At 41.5% G+C, this 17,396-nt stretch overlaps 1 protein-coding gene across 6 annotated transcripts in view; it reads right to left on the bottom strand.

Annotated features, from left to right (window-relative positions):
* LOC139543579 (CBP80/20-dependent translation initiation factor-like) overlaps positions 1–15,764 on the bottom strand; it is a 135,294-nt gene extending 119,530 nt beyond the window's left edge. For 5 of the 6 annotated variants that reach the window (XM_071349788.1, XM_071349789.1, XM_071349792.1 and 2 more), the window contains exons 1-2: positions 15,628–15,753; positions 862–1,090 (exon numbers count right to left, since the gene is read on the bottom strand). In XM_071349788.1, the coding sequence (XP_071205889.1) occupies positions 862–1,044 (183 nt within the window). In that variant the 5' untranslated portion in view covers positions 1,045–1,090; positions 15,628–15,753. Of the gene's footprint in view, positions 1–861; positions 1,091–15,627 lie in introns of all 6 variants that reach the window. The other variant, XM_071349791.1, reaches the window with a different exon arrangement.
* Positions 15,765–17,396: the final 1,632 nt, after the last annotated feature.

Genomic DNA, 17,396 nt, shown 5'->3' with positions numbered 1-17,396 from the left:
GGAATAAAAAACAATTGAATCAATTATTTTAAACTAATCCCGGGTCGCTAATTATTGGTTTAATAACAAACAACGATGTTCAGTCATGTTACCTAGCTAGCTAACAACCTGGTAACTTGACAGTAGGTTTAGGCACAGGAAGAAAGAAAAAGGGTTTGATACTCATAAGATGTGCTTCAAAATGGTAGGATTCATACAGGCCTAATGCAAGCCTAAACTATATCGAAACATCTATATATTTCTGCTGCTTCTTAAATTGTTTGGTGCCTAACGTTTTAAAAGTTGGGAGCAGTGGGTGTGTTTGTGGGAGAGCGAGAGAGTGGTGTGTGTGTTTATGAGAGTGAGGGAGGGAGAGTGTGTGTGTCATGTATATCATGACATGTATATCACAGGAGGCCGTGGCACCTTAATTAGGGAGGACGGGCTCGTGGTAATGGCTGTAGCGGAATGGTATCAAACACACGGTTTCTATGCGTTTGATTCCATTCGCTCCATTGTGAGCCGTCCTCCAGCAGCCTACACTGATGCATATTCCTTCCTACCATTCCTCCAACAAATATGAGCAAATCAGCCATTCTATGCCGTATTCTACTATACACTGAACAGTGGGAAGTTAAATGTAATGTTTTGCATTAAGTGGAAGTGTGAATTTCAATGACATGTTTTTGGAGAACGGGGACGGAGGGAACAGGATGCTCGGCCACTGATTTTTTCCCACCATGGTATCGCGATACTATTTGGTATCGTGATACTTTGGTCTGGTATCGTTTGTTAAAATGTCGGTATCGCGACAAGCCTAGACTACTTGTATCAGCATCAATGTTGCCACTCTGGTCCCGTTTAGCCTTAGCCTTAGCTAACCTGTGAAATGTGGGACTGGGGCTTGTCGTCTCCGTCCAGGTACGTCTCGTTTTTGTCTCCCAGAAGGCCTTGCACCTGGTACTCCAGCACGTAGCTGTCGATGAAGCGCTCCAGCTCCTCAATCTCCTGTGAGCGCGTGCTGCCAGCCTCTGAGGACGCGGACGCCACCGACGAGTTCTCCATGGCAACCTGCTGCCTGCCCGCCGGCGGGGGAGAGAGAGGAGAGGACCTGCAGAGAGGTGCGGGAGAAATGGCTGGTCAGTAGAGAGATCAAAACAAAAAACATGACCGCAGCATATCCACTTAAAAAACCACCATGTTGAGTCAAGAAGTGTGTCATTCAGACAGATAGTTCAATCATTTTCATTCAAGAAAAGTTCATTCAAAAACATCCATTAAGAAAATGTCAAATAGACACTGTCAGACTACTCAGAATACTGAACACCAAATCCAAACCACGCCCATTCAGGACAGAGCAGTAATAACACTACTCCATCAGCAGGGGAGGCATAGTGTGTTTACATCCCAGACAGAGTTGGCCTTCAGTCCTACTGCTACACCCAGGCCCAGCAGGTGTAACAGTATAACTTTAGTCCGTCCCCTCGCCCCGACCCGGGCGCGAACCAGGGACCCTCTGCACACATCAACAACAGTCACCCACGAAGCATCGTCACCCATCGCTCCACAAAAGCCGCGGCCCTTGCAGAGCAAGGGGAACCACTACTTCAAGGTCTCAAAGCGAGTGACGTCACCGATTGAAACGCTATTAGCGCGCACCACCGCTAACTAGCTATCCATTTCACATCGGTTAGATTCACCCCCCTTTCGACCTCCTCCTTTTCCGCAGCAACCAGTGATCCGGTTCAACAGCATCAATTTAACAGTTTAACTCTACGTCCGTCCCCTCGCCCCGACCCGGGCGCGAACCAGTGACCCTCTGCACACATCTACAACAGTCACCCACGAAGCATCGTCACCCATCGCTCCACAAAAGCCGCGGCCCTTGCAGAGCAAGGGGAACCACTACTTCAAGGTCTCAAAGCGAGTGACGTCACCGATTGAAACGCTATTAGCGCGCACCACCGCTAACTAGCTATCCATTTCACATCGGTTAGATTCACCCCCCTTTCGACCTCCTCCTTTTCCGCAGCAACCAGTGATCCGGTTCAACAGCATCAATTTAACAGTTTAACTCTACGTCCGTCCCCTCGCCCCGACCCGGGCGCGAACCAGTGACCCTCTGCACACATCTACAACAGTCACCCACGAAGCATCGTCACCCATCGCTCCACAAAAGCCGCGGCCCTTGCAGAGCAAGGGGAACCACTACTTCAAGGTCTCAAAGCGAGTGACGTCACCAATTGAAACGCTATTAGCGCGCACCACCGCTAACTAGCTAGCCATTTCACATCGGTTACACAGGCAGCAGAACAACAGTCTAGTCTCACCTCCTAACCTTGTCCCCAGACCAGAGCCAGACAGTCAGTTATGAAACGGGACAGCTTTGTCTCTCTGCAGGGGTTTTTACTTGGCACTAACTCAGCCATGGCTCATTGGCCAATGTCTATGGGGATATCAGACACCCAAATGAAGGTATGTAGTAAACACAGGCTTAACATATCTTATAAATGTTGTTCTATGAAAATCTTCATCAGCTAACATCACTTTTTGTGAATTGGGAAGCATTTATGTAATCCAAACAAGCACATAAAGGCTTCATATTCATACAGGTCGTGATAATACACTGATATTATCTCATAGAACAAAATGTTTAAAGATCTCCTATAAGCCTCAGACCTTATTTTCCTTATTCATTTCCCCCATAGGAATGGCTGAACGAACCAAAGGTAACTCATTTCAGTTTTTTAGGACTACAAGATGGCGAGCTCTATGCCTTTCACCCTGCTTGTGTTGTCTTTCTTGTCGTGATGTGTGTTTAGTCCTATATTTAAATGTTTTTTTTTCCTCTCTTTCTTTTTAATCCAGGCCCCCATCCTCGCAGAAAGTAATTTGCCTTTTGGAATTATCGTCATTATAAATAAGAATTTGTTATTAACTGACTTGCCTAGTTAAATAAAGGTTAAATAAAAACCATAAAAATATATTTAAAAAATCCATCTTTCCTTCACTTTCTCTCCCTCTTCCCAACTCTACCTCTCCTTCTCTGTGTTTTATCTGACAGTGAAGCGCCTATGTTGGTGGTCACATGACTAAGGCCTGCTGCTAAGCTTCTTTACACCACTGCCCTGCCTGAGCACTGGCCATGCCACGCAAGAGGATTTACTATGGCAGCAGAGCAGCCTGAATAGTGGTATAGTAGTAGGCCTGTGTTGAGGACTGCCTGAGGCAGTTGCATGTAGGCTACTCTCAACCAATTAATGGGGGGGGGGTAAATGCAGACTAATTTTCTGATTAACACAGACTGATTAACACAGACTGATTAACGCTTATTGTTCCTGTCATTTTACGTACTAATGCTCTGATCCTCATTCTATTGCTGCTATACCTATAGGTTTTAAATCTCACCGTGTGTAGACATGATCCACTAATCTGGGGCCTGATTAGCCTAGCTAATGAGGCTAATGCTAACTCCACTGATGGCTACACATTCACCAGTTGACCACATTAAAAGTAGCCTGGCTGAAGCAACTCACGTGGTCTACAGCGAGGGAGAGCTGTGACACACTGGTCTGAACAGGAGTCCGTTAGTGCAGTATTCGCTAGTGATGGGAGGGGGGTGTATAGTTAAATATAGGGATATTATTTTGGATGAAATATCTTATTGTATTGACAATATCACAATATAATTTTGCCACTAGACAGCTGTACATGCACCAAAACTGCAGTATTTTTCCTTCATAGCTTGTTCTCCATTTTTTTAAATAGGGAGCCAATTTATTTTTCAGCACTTTTCTTTCCATGACTGATCAACACATGTTTTGTCATGGCTCTGTCATGACCATCTGCTGCAGAAATATGGTGAGCAATGTTTTTTTGGAACATTGAATCTCAAAATCACAGTATCGAATCGCAATGCATATAGCAGAGGCATTCAAATCTTACCCTACGAGGTCCAGAGCCTGCTGGTTTTCTGTTATACCTGAATTAATTACACTCACCTGGTGACACAGGTCTAAATAGTGTCCGTTTAAGAAAATAAATGGGGGGGAAAAGCAGTGGAACTGGCTTCGAGGTCCAGAGTTGAGTATGAGGGGCATATAGAATCTTAAGAATCGCAATACATATCGTATCGGCACCGAAGTATCGTGATAATATTGTATCGTGAGGTCCCTGGCAATTCCCAGCCCTAATAAGAACCAAAGCGTTGGTCAGTGTACCGGTGACCCTAATTACACTTAAAAATATAAAAATGCAACATGCAACAAAGATTTTAGAGTTACATATAAGGAAATCAGTCAATAGGAATAAATTCATTAGGCCCTAGTCTATGGATTTCAAATGAATGGTAATACATAAATCTGTTGGTCACAGATACCTTCAAAAAAGTAAGTGCATGAATCAGTGGTGTGACCACCATTTGCCTCATGCAGCGCGACACATCTTCACATAGAGTTGATCAGCATGTTGATTGCAGCCTGTGGAATGTTGTCCCACTTCTCTTCAATAGCTGTGCAAAGTTGCTGGATATTGGCCAGTCCACGTGATTTGCTGATAAAATTTAGGGAGCCTTGTTTTCAGATTAGCTTAGTTAAAATCCCCAGCTACAATAAATGCAGCCTCAGGATATGTGGTTTCCAGTTTACATAGAGTCCAATGAAGTTCTTTCAGGGACGTCGAGGTGTCTGCTTGGGGGGGGATATACACCGCTGTGATTATAATCGAAGAGAATTCTCTTGGTAGATAATGCGGTCGGCTCCCTCATGTGGTACCCTTCCTGCAGGCTCATCCTGACATGACCCTCCAGCATGACAACGCCACCAGCCATACTGCTCGTTCTGTGTGTGATTTCCTACAAGACAGGAATGTCAGTGTTCTGCCATGGCCAGCGAAGAGCCCGGATCTCCCCATTGAGCACGTCTGGGACCTTTTGGATCGGAGGGATAGGGCTAGGGACATTCCCCTCAGAAATGTCCGGGAACTTGCAGGTGCCTTGGTGGAAGAGTGGGGTAACATCTCACAGCAAGAACTGGCAAATCTGGTGCAGTCCATGAGGAGGAGATGCACTGCAGTATTTAATGCAGCTGGTGGCCACACCAGATACTGATTGTTACTTTTGATTTCGACCCCCCCCTTTGTTCAGGGTCACATTATTCCATTTCTGTTAGTCACATGTCTGTGGAACTTGTTCAGTTTATGTCTCAGTTGTTGAATCTTATGTTCATACAAGTATTTACACATGTTAAGTTTGCTGAAAATAAACGCAGTTGTCAGTGAGAGCACGTTTCTTTTTTTGCTGAGTTTATAAACAGATCTACCACTTCTTAGACTTGCTTTCAATAAGAATGACAGATCAATAAATCACATTTATGTGAATTTGGTCGGGTCGCCCAAAAAGATACATATTGCATCTTTAAGAATGCTTCCTAGAAGCACTCTATTCAGAAACGCACGCACACCCTGCTGCTGCAGGTAGGATGAAATTATATTTCTTGTTTTCAACTAGCGCCGGCAGTTGGCTATACAGCCGATTACAGACTCAATTTCAGCCAGGCACTTTCCCACTTAAATTAACTAGGCTACTTTTCAATTCGCTAGCCAGAAAAAAGTCTGCCAAGCCTTCTCCTGCTAGAATGAACATTATGCATCTTCTAGTGATCTATTGATAGGACAGGCGCGTGTCAGTCACAAAGTGAGCGATGACAGGGAAACACTGCTGGTTGGACAGTGCGCTGTCGGTCCCGCCTCTCAGTACATGGGTGTGTGTGTGCTATGGTTGCAGTCAAATTTCTCTACACGCAGGAAGAGAGCATGCATTTGTATGTCCCACAATGTGAGTGAATTTGCTTCCCATATATAATGTGGAAACAATGAGTCGAAATCCATTTAGGCTATTGTTTTCTGGCACATTCATTTATTTTCTTTCACGTGCAGATTCCGACATTAGCGCTGGCCAGTAAAAACGCGCCGGGCCAGTGGTTCTCGACAGGGCCAGTTCAACATTTACCTACTCTGTCGCAGTGTTAATGTCATGCTATTTGTATTTGAGCATATGATTGGCAGTTCATTCAAGCGCCACATAAGAATAAATACTCACCGAAAGGCAAATGGACATTATGGCCGAAATTGTTTAGGCCTATCATTATTGATTTTTGTTGCTTTCTCAAAAAAAAAAATTGTATTTTTTATTTTACCAGGTAAGTTGACTGAGAACACGTTCTCATTTGCAGCAACGACCTGGGGAATAGTTACAGGGGAGAGGAGGGGGATGAATGAGCCAATTGTAAACTGGGGATTATTAGGTGACCGTGATGGTAGAGGGCCAGATTGGGAATTTAGCCAGGACACCGGGGTTAACACCCCTACTCTTACGATAAGTGCCATGGGATCTTTAATGACCTCAGAGAGTCAGGACACCCGTTTAACGTCCCATCCGAAAGACGGCACCCTACACAGAGCAGTGTCCCCAATCACTGCCCTGGGGCATTGGGATCTTTGTTTAGACCAGAGGAAAGAGTGCCTCCTACTGGCCCTCCAACACCACTTCCAGCAGCACCTGGTCTCCCATCCAGGGACTGACCAGGACCAACCCTGCTTAGCTTCAGAAGCAAGCCAGCAGTGGTATGCAGGGTGGTATGCTGCTGGCATAAGCATTGATAAGCATTGTTGTACAATTAAGGTTAAATACACTGCATTTCATACAGTCAGCAATAATCTAATGAATGCAGGGCTTGTGAAGTTATACCTAAGCTAAATATAAGCCTTCCACAACCATAAGAACCACTAATAATGTAATGAATTTATCAAAATAGTTTAACTTGCTTTTTTGTGCAATAATCACTGATCTGGCTTTCAAGTCTATGAAAATGCCATTTTTTTCTACAAATATAACTAGAACCATGCATAATGCACATTCACTAATAATGACTAACTTCTTGCATGGAAAATGATCACGTCTCATCAACAATCTGTCAAGCCCATGTGCTAGTGATGTGCCAGCTAATCTTTATATTTTAAGTTAGGCCAACTTGAATCTATTTGCCAGCTAACAAGGTTGAACAGCGGAATTGTTATGAACAACCCCTTCTGTCTCTCTCCAACTATTAGAAAAGCATGTTAGCCTGCCCACTTCTTTCAGATGTTGAAAAGTGAAGTGGCCTACCTTATTTCTCAGAATGAGAACGAGTTGCCAAAATTTGTCAAAAATAAGTCCAGTATGTTTCTATGGGCTTATTTTGGGCCTAAGCTTGTCGCCTGACTTTCCGCCATTGGGACAACGACTCCCATTGTCATTATATACAGATCTCCGGTGTAAATAGGATAATAGCACACATCACAGAGGATCGAAGGAGACGAGACCAAAAACACAACATGAGAACATAAACGGACATAAACGGCCATAAAAACAAAACCTTGATTCTTACGATACAGTCATTTGGAATATCGGGCAAAAACATAACTTCGAATTAATTTGATATATCGCCCAGCCCTATTGTATACCCAAATCAAGCTTGACAAGTTGCTATACCCTCTTGACTAGAAATGAGGTGGCATGGTGCCTTCATTACAACAACATGGAAATGAGAAAATGCTTTTCAGGCTTATCAGCCCTCTCTCTCTATATGCCTGGTAACACCACCGTGTGAGTAAACAGTCCTGTGTGAGTATGAATCTAAATCTGCTAGCTTTGGTCTAGATAGAGGACGTCATAGCTGTACTGAGGGGCTTGTGGGGGCGACAGGCAGAAGTGGGGGGCTCACCTTCACATGGAGTCTTAGGTGTGACAATGGGAGCATTGTTCCACCGGTTTGACCCTGGTGGGGCATTGGGAGCAGGGACTAGGACAGGGGTGTGCAGGCCTGGCAGCAGCCCCACTGGGCTTCCCTAGATGCCTGGCTCACCAACATGTGCATCAATGCCGAGGCTAAGGTATTATCTTACAGCAAAGCCTGAGATATACATGATGCATGCAGCACGATATCATACAAAGGCCTCAAAGCCAGTGGGGCTGCAGGTAGCCCAGTGGTTAGAGCATTGTGCCAGTAACAGAAAGGTTGCTAGATTGAACCCACGAGCTGACAAGGTAAAAATCTGTTGTTCTGTCCCTGCATAAGGCAGTTAACACTTTTGGTTACTACATGATTCCATAGTTTGATGTGTTCACTATTATTCTAGAATGTAGAAAATAGTAAAAATATTGAAAAACCCTGGAATGAGTAGGTGTCCAAACTTTTGACTGGTACCGTATGTTGACACCCCAATTAGTGGATTTGGCTATTTCAGCCACACCTGTTGATGACAGGTTTATAAAATCGAGCACATAGCCATGCATCTCCATAGACAAACATTGGTAGGAGAATGTCCATACTTAAAGCAGAACCTAAATAATTTTCCAATCGTTTCGTTCTGAACGGAAAAAGATGTTGTCCCGTTCCACTGTTCCGACCAGCAAAATAAAGTTCTGAACCGGATCGAGCGTCAAAAGTACTGGTATATTTTGTCATTTTCTGTTCCTTTTTTTGGTACGTTTAGCCCAACATTAAAACTACACCGATCATGCAGTGCAGATAGAGCAGCTTGTTATGGAGCAGGCAAGTTATAGATCAGTGAGTTGTTTCCATGCGTAATGGAAACACAAGATGACACTGAAATGTTGAAGGTGGGGAGAGAGAAAGAGAGAGGGGGTGGAGGAGAAGGCTTGGCTTGAAGAACTGGGCATCTTGTGATGACAAGCATTATCTGAATTAGGCCCACAGAATTATACCTACAGAGGAGCGGCTTCTATGGAGGAACTTTGAATGCCTTTGAATGTCAGAGTTGGCTTAACGTTGGGCCAGAGATAGATAGCTAGCTAAGAAGTGTGTGTGTACAGAGCGGCACTAGAATTAAAAACACGTGTTACCTTTTTGTAGTTAATCCAATCCAATGTGATAACTATAGTATTGAAAAAGTGAATCCATACTTCTCTAATTTAAAATCTCTCTCCCTATCTTCTGAATCACACTTGTCACGTCAGTAAGCTACAGTTTATCTTTGGAGGGGGCGGGGCAGGTAGCCTACACACTGGACGAGGTTTCTGATTGACAGGGGAGGGCTTTGCATAGGCGCTTTGTTGCGTTTTTTTTGTGTGACTGAAAGAACATGCCTGGAATGTAAAATAGCGTTATTAACCGGTTTCCACACATTCTAAAATAACGGTTCTGCGCCGGTATAGTATAGATCACAGTATAGATCACTTTCGTTCCCGGTTCTGATTCTGTTCCATGAACAATTTAGGTCTTTTTTGTTTTTTGGATCTGTTCCCTGAACCGGTTCCAACTGTGGTGCACATTAATGTTAGAAACGTATCGTTCTATGTATCGTTAGCGCATCAATTTATCGCAATATGGATTTTTGTCTATATCACCCAGCTCTAATATATTCCCATACTGGACGAAATCCTTGGATTCTCAGGCAGCTTTAGACTGTAAAGCTGGGTGATAGACACACAGCAGAAGAATGTACTCACTGCTTCTAATACACTAAAAGCCTATTCTATTTAGTACAGTTCCCTGCTTATTATAATAAAACTATGTGGGTGACTTATAACTCCTTATATAGACTAAGCAAATCATTCTGACATCCTCTCATCTATGGCTGCCCACACCACTTCCAATAACACGAAAAATATTGCCTCAAAAAGTCTCTGTGCAACATTTAAGCGACGGCTCATCCTTCATCCATGACATTAGCCTAGTTTTACTTTGTTTTGTGCATCGGTAACAGTAGCGCATTCAAGGACTCAAGCCAAGGTCACATGATGATTTCCATCCAGGTCATCATAATCTCATCACTGTAGTGACACACAGAGACAGAGGCTGTGACCCCAGCACTGCATTAGTAAGCTACAGAAATCAATGCAGAGCGCTTCGGTTAGAGAACTGCCTGGCTGCTGTGCTGCAGCCTAAACTGACCTGACACAAAACACTGCATCCTAGGTTGACAACACTGCTGAAGCCCGGATAAGTTAAGCTTGGGCTGTGTCTCAACGTGTTCCCTTCCCTCTGCCCTCACAGAGCAGATGTTCCCATCACTTCCCTTCACAGATCTGAGAGGACTGGATATGTGAGAGCAATATGGCAGAACCTAGGTGGCGCTCATAGTGTTGTCAGTGTTATTTTTTTAAAGTAATTTCTACTTCGATACCAGATTTAGTATCACGATACTCAATACCATTACGGTTTTCGATACCAAAAAGATACTATGACAAAACAAAGGCGGCGTATTAGCCAAAGTCTCAGAATGGCGCTTTGATCCAGACAGATAAAATCCGCTACTGCTCTGTTCAATAAGTGGGCATTTTTTGTTCAATACCATTACATTACAAAATGTGTATGTCATTTTTTTTTAGACTGCCATGTTTGCATTAATGAATCAATTTGACTTTGGTAAAAACAATCTACCTACAAAACAACATAATGGTCACTTATTTGAATGGTAAATCTCTATTGATACACTGGGTAAATCAATATGTAGCCTAGGTCTATTCACAAGACCGGTAAATGCATATTATTCAATAGGAATGTGTGCATGCATTGAGTTACTGAGCTTGTTTTAGCTGATTTCATGGGGCTACAGATGACAAACAATCCCTTCCATTTAGGACTTAGTTTATTGTGGCAACTGTTAGGAGAACATATACTTTAAATTGCATTGATCAACAACATTTGCATTGAAGAAGCAGTCTCTTTTAGAAAAGTGTGCGCTGTATCTTTAAGAAAGTAATGATGTCATTCATGAGGCAGAATGTGGCTGTGGAGACAAAGAAGTTAATTTGTTTTTGGTGGCGAGGGAGACGATGTGAATTAATAACGTGTTTTGTGGCAATCAGCTTTGAAAATCAGAGTATTTTGCATTATGGTTTGCATATTATCACAAACAAAGTACTAGGGTAGTGAAGTCAGCTGTAAGCTTGCAAAAAAAGTTAGCCCTACAATTAAAGCTGGAAGCAACCGGTATCGTCTTGCATTGTAAAAGTGTTCTAGACTATCGACATTGTTGTGCAAACAGTTTCAACATTTCTACATGCCGTGTTGCATTATTCAAGTGTGTTAACTTCTGTGCAGCACAGCCCACCACAAGGAATCGCTAAAGCGCGATGAGCCAAGTAAAGCCCCCCCGGCCAAACGATGCTGGGCCAATTGGGCGCCGCCCTATGGGACTCCCGGTCACAGCCGGTTGTGACACAGCCTGGGATCGAACCCGGGTCTGTAGTGATGAATCAAGCACTGCGATGCTGTGCCTTAGACCGCTGCAGCACTCGGGAGGCCGAAGTACTATTTTATAAAAGTGCGCGTGCTATTTCTAAGACCCATGATGTCATTCACACAAGCATTTCAAGGCTGAGAAAAGATGATCTTGACTGGGAGAGATGTGAGGCGGGGGAGAGGAAGTGAATGAATGAAGTGTTTGGTGGCAATCAGCTTTGAAATCAGCAATATTTTTGCGTTATGGTTTGTATATTATAACAAACAAAGTACTAGGTTAGTGAATTTATGTTAGCTTTAGCTGTCAGCTAACAAGGAATGTTAGCTTACAAAGCTGGAAGCTACCGTTACCTTTTGCATCGTGACGTGCTCTAGCCTCTGTGGACATTGTAAATTACTGTTTGCAAAACAGCTTAAAAAATGCTACATGCCAACGTCGCATTATTCAAGTGTGTTAACTTCTGTGCAGCATTAGTGGGGAGTCCAGTGCAGGCTAGCAATGAGTAAGAGGAGCAGGCACGGTGTGCACTAGAGGTTGACCGACTATGATTTTTCAACGCCGATACCGATTATTGGAGGACCAAAAAAAGCCGATACCGATTAAACCGGACGATTTTTATATATATTTGTGATAATGACAATTACAACAATACTGAATGAACAAAAACCCTTTTAAATTAATATAATACAGAAATAAAATCTATTTAGTCTCAAATAAATAATGAAACATGTTCAATTTGTTTTAAATAATGCAAAAACACAGTGTTGGAGAAGAAAGTGCAATATGTGCCATGTAAAAAAGCTAACGTTTAAGTTCCTTGCTCAGAACATGAGAACATATGAAAACTGGTGGTTCAATATTCCCAGTTCTTCAATATTCCCAGTTAAGAAGTTTTAAATTGTAGTTATTATAGGAATTATGACGTGTCAACTATCTCTCTATACCATTTGTATTTCATATACCTTTGACTATTGGATCTTCTTATAGGCACTTTAGTATTGCCAGCCTAATCTCTGGAGTTGATAGGCTTGAAGTCATAAACAGCGCTGTGCATCACGCATGGCTAAGAGCTGCTCACAAATGCAGGAAAGTGCTCTTTGAATGAATGCCTACGAGCCTGCTGCTGCCTACCACCACTCTATCAAATCTCAAATCATAGACTTAATTATAATAAACACACAGAATTACGAGCCTTTGGTCATTAATATGGTCAAATCCGGAAACTATAATTTCGAAAACAAAACGTTTATTCTTTCAGTGAAATACGGAACCATTACGTATTTTGTTTAACGGATGGCAACCATAAGTCTAAATATTGCTGTTACATTGCACAACCTTCAATGTTATGTCATAATTATGTAAAATTCTGGCAAATTAATTACGGTCTTTGTTAGGAAGAAACACAGTTCACAACGAGCCAGGCGGCCCAAACTGTTACATATACCCTGACTCTGCTTGAACTGAACGCACGAGAAGTGACAATATCCCAAGTTAATATTTCCTGCTAACATGCCTTTATTTTAACCAAATATGCAGGTTTAAAAAAATATATACTTCTGTGTATTGATTTTAAGAAAGGCATTGATGTTTATAGTTAGGTACATTTGTGCAACGAAAGTGCTTTTTTCACAAATGCACTTTTGTTAAATCATCACCCGTTCGGGGAAGTTGAATTAGGCTGTGATTCGATGATAAATTAACAGGCACCGCATTGATTATATGCAACGCAGGACAAGCTAGTTAACCTAGTAATATCATCAACCATGTGTAGTTAACTAGTGATTATGTGAAGATTGATTGTTTTTTATAAGATACGTTTAATGCTAGCTAGCAACTTACCTTGGCTCCTTGCAGCCACAAGGTCCTTTTGAAGCTGCACTCGCGTAACAGGTGGTCAGCCTGCCACGCAGTTTCCTCATGGATCGCAATGTAATCGGCCATAATCGGCATCCAAAAAGGCAGATTACCAATTGTTATGAAAACTTGAAAAATCGGCCCTAATTAATCGGTCGACCTCTAGTGTGCACTATAATAAGGGGTGGGCTGTGCTGATAGACAGGCTTGATTCATGACACACATTTGACAGACGTACCGAAAGTAACACAAATTCTAGTACCTATCAGTTTTTAATGTTTTAGTATTGAAAAAGTACTGAAGTTTTGGTATACTGTACAACACTACTAGTATGTGACTAGGGCTGTTACGTTAGAGCTGGGCGATATAGACAAAAAAGACATCACAATAAATCTAACTCTTTTGCTCGATAACGATAAATAAAACGATAAACATTTATGGACAATTAGGCTTACTTTCCATTAGAGGTAGATTTTTTTGTGCTAAGTACAACTGAGATGGAATTGCCTATGATTAAAAAAGTTATTTAATCTAACATATGCAGGTATTTCAAGATCGATATTTTGATGTGCAACCTATAGAATCCAGAATGATCAGAATTTATTTTGGGCTCTTCAGAGATGGATTTGCTGACATCTTTGTGCATATGCCTAGGCTATATTATTAGCCTATTCACTACCTGAGGAAGTGTGAACTCAAAACACTTAGCAGGTAGGCCAACTAAATATGATATTGTTGCTAGATAGATTAATCAATTAGTCTACATGGCTATCAGTAAATGTAATGCCCTACAAGACTTCCCAGTGCTAGGTCTAGGCTACTTGATGTAGGCCTATTAAGTGCAAATGGAGAGCTCTGCTTCACGGGCACTTCAAAACCATACTACATAGCCTACTCTGGTTGTAAAGTGGTGCCATGAACCCAATATACATTAAATACTCACAGAAAGCTGTGACTGCTGTCTGTAACTTGAACAGTAGTTACTTTGAAAACGTTATTTTTCCACAATTGCATTTTGAACAATTGTCATTTGCTTTTGCGTATAATATATCTATACCTCCTCTGTATGCACAGTGGGGAGAGAGAGTGAAGAGTGGCTTGCACACACAGCAGCCGACAGTAAAACAGGTACAGGCAGATACTTTTATAGCAGGATTCATAATGCATAGATTATTACTGTTGACCAAATAATGGTTTTTCGAACAAACAGAACAAAATCACAGAAAATTATGAGCCAAGGAAAATACTTCGATAAGAGGAGGGCAATGTCAGTAGGTTAATTTTCTGTTTATTGTCCTAGCTTTATGTTAACATCCTAAGGGCGATGTCCACAACCCAGTGGAAATCGAATTTGCATAAGACTGTTAAGTGCCAAAGGGCACTTAATAAGGGCACATGTAAAAAAATATATATAATACATACATAGTATATATATATAATGTATGTATGTATTTTTTTTTTTTTTTTTACATGTGCCCTTAGGCAACAAATTCTTTTTTTAAAGGAAGTTTGTTCTTAAGTGTCTGTCATACATACAATACATATATATATATATTGTATGTATGACAGACACTTCAGAACAAACTTCCTTTTGATTTTTTTGAGGGGGGACTACCTGTTGTTCCATGTAGTGAATATGTTATTCAGCGCGTTTGTATGTGCTAATACCAGTAAGGCCAAATAAATATTGATCATTTATTTTCTATATTTAGCTAAAATTCTAAGCCTAATTTCAGTTTGTGACAAAACAAGCAGCGTAGATAATCAGTGTACCATCTAAACCACTGAAATATTTTCAATAACCAAAAATATGGTATTTTCAGCTGTTTGAAGCTGGTGTGCAAAATCAAAAGTAAAAGACGCAAAAACTAAACTTAAGGCGAAGCGTAGAAAATGGCGCACACAGCAGATCTACCGCGTCTTAGACTTGCTTTCAACGACACAGATCTAGAACTACATTTATATGTGAATTTGCTCGGGTTGAACCAAAAAAGTTCGATACTGCAGCGACCATAAGAGTCGACTAGCTGTGTAGTTAGCTAGTTAGCAACCACTAACGTCTCAGCTGGGACAACACTTAGCGGATGGTTTGAGAGTAACATTTGCTCACTAGCTAATAATAACAACAAAAAACGTATTTTCGATATGGAATCTTTTTCAGTGTGTTTTATTTTACCGGACGCGTGCCTGAAAAACATGTTGACTATCAGAAAAAAAGAATGACCACACATCTGTCCGGCCTCGGGCGCCATCACGCTAGTTAACGTTACCTACGTTAGTTTAATTCATGCTCAAATTCAAATCCCAACGTTGCCTACTGTCATAACTATAAAGTTACAAGCCAGTCACAGCTTTCTGTCGAGCCACAATCAGTTGAAATGTCTTTCATCATCATCATTTAGCCACTCCAGGTCTCAGGCAGCGAAAACATGCACAACATTGGATCTGGTCACACACCGTTGCTAGCGTTAGATGAACACTCAACTGGCAAACATTATTTCAGCTAGATAGCGAAGCTAAACCATTTACAGAAAACAATATCCTCACCCAAATATTGGATTCGGACTGCTGGGGAATCCGGGATCACCTCCTGATATTAAACCCACTGTGTCATGGGTATATTTCTCGGGAGAGAAACGTATTCGGAAGAAAAAGATTACGCTCCCCGACACACAAGCAGGGTGAAACGCATGAATGTGACGTTTAGTCCGGTTTGCGCGCAGGACATGTGTACGTGAGGCTTGGATTCTGGGAGCTGGAGTTTTAGTGAGACATCGCAGTCTAGTTGAAATGTAAATATTTTGTAATTATACATACTTATACAGACATTTTAGAAGGATCTATGAGGTTATTGGGGGACATTTGATGTGTTTTATTATTTCTGAAGTCAATTTAAGTTTGTTGATGTTTTTTATTGTCCCTGTGCTGTGTTTTATCTAGGCCTATTCTAATGCTATTACGGTACAATTGATCCACTGTTCAAATGTTTATTTAAATTTTATTTCATACAATTTATATTTTTGTGTTTAAATAGATTCGAAGGAACGGACCTTCTCATGCAACAGCCTGCATTGTTATATAATATACTGTACCATTTATTGTTATCTATAAATAAAATCAAACAACGATCATGTTTTAAGACAAGGAGTTTTTGCTTTGTTATGGTGTTAATTGATTTGAGCGCAGTGATGGGTTGTTATCTGTGTGTCCAACGAAGTAACTCAAGCAGAGAGAATCTCTTTGTGGTGTATGTAGCTCATGGCCTGTATTGTATTTTTTACTTAAGTCCACAAGTGACCCCTTGTGGGTACTGGATGAAATACAACTTTTGCAATCATGATTGTGCAATGACATTTTAACCAGGCAGTGTAAATATATAGGAAATACTTGAAATGAGGGATACAAAGTATATTGAAAGCAGGTGCTTCCACACAGGTGTGTTTCCTAAGTTAATTAACATCCCACCATGCTTATTTATAAAAATGCCCAGTTGGCTACCATGGCTAGAAGAAGAGATCTCAGTGAGTTACCATGGCTAGAAGGGGTCTCAAAGGAGCATAGGGGGTTAAAAGTGTGTGTGCGTGTATGTGTGTGCATGTGCGTGGGTGCCTCGGTCACTAGATCTCAACCCAATTGATCACTTAGGAGAGATTCTGGAGTGGTGCCTGAGACAACGTTTTCCACCACCATCAACAAATCACCAAATAATTAAAATTCTCGTGGAAGAATGATGTCGTATCACTCCAATAGAATTCCAGACACTTGTAAAATCTATGGCAAGGTTCATTGAAGCTGTTCTGGCTGCTCGTGGTGGCCCAATGCCCTATTTAGAAACGTTATGTTGGTTTTTCCTTTATTATGGCAATTACCTGTATGTTGCTGTATGTAGCTTCTGTAATCATTCAACCCAACTGCTTTTATAGAATACTGAAACAGATTAAATTGACAGGTTGACTGGTCATCACATTTTCATGAACCTCTGAATTTGGGACATTACCATATTTAGTGTGTAGACAGCACCTTATGCTTCCAGATGAGAGGAAGAAAATGTGTGTAAAAAAAGATACAAGTAACATGTCTTACAGCCAAGGGAGATGGTGGGAAGGTGCTGCTGGACAACAACTTACGAGGAAGTCAGATGTTTAATTTACAGCAAGGTGTTCAGTAGTCGATTTTAATATACAAAGGATCCAGAAAAAAATACAAAAGCTATATAAATCTGTCTATCAAACACTTTTAGAGTGAACTACAGCTATTAGGTTTAGGCCTATAGAACCCCACAGTGGAGGTGTCATAATACCCATAAAACCTAGTGG

This window comes from Salvelinus alpinus, chromosome 18 (assembly GCF_045679555.1).
Source record: "Salvelinus alpinus chromosome 18, SLU_Salpinus.1, whole genome shotgun sequence".
NCBI classification, from domain to species: Eukaryota; Metazoa; Chordata; class Actinopteri; order Salmoniformes; family Salmonidae; genus Salvelinus; species Salvelinus alpinus.
Note: the sequence above shows the minus strand (reverse complement) of the source record. Positions and strands in the feature narration are given on the sequence as shown.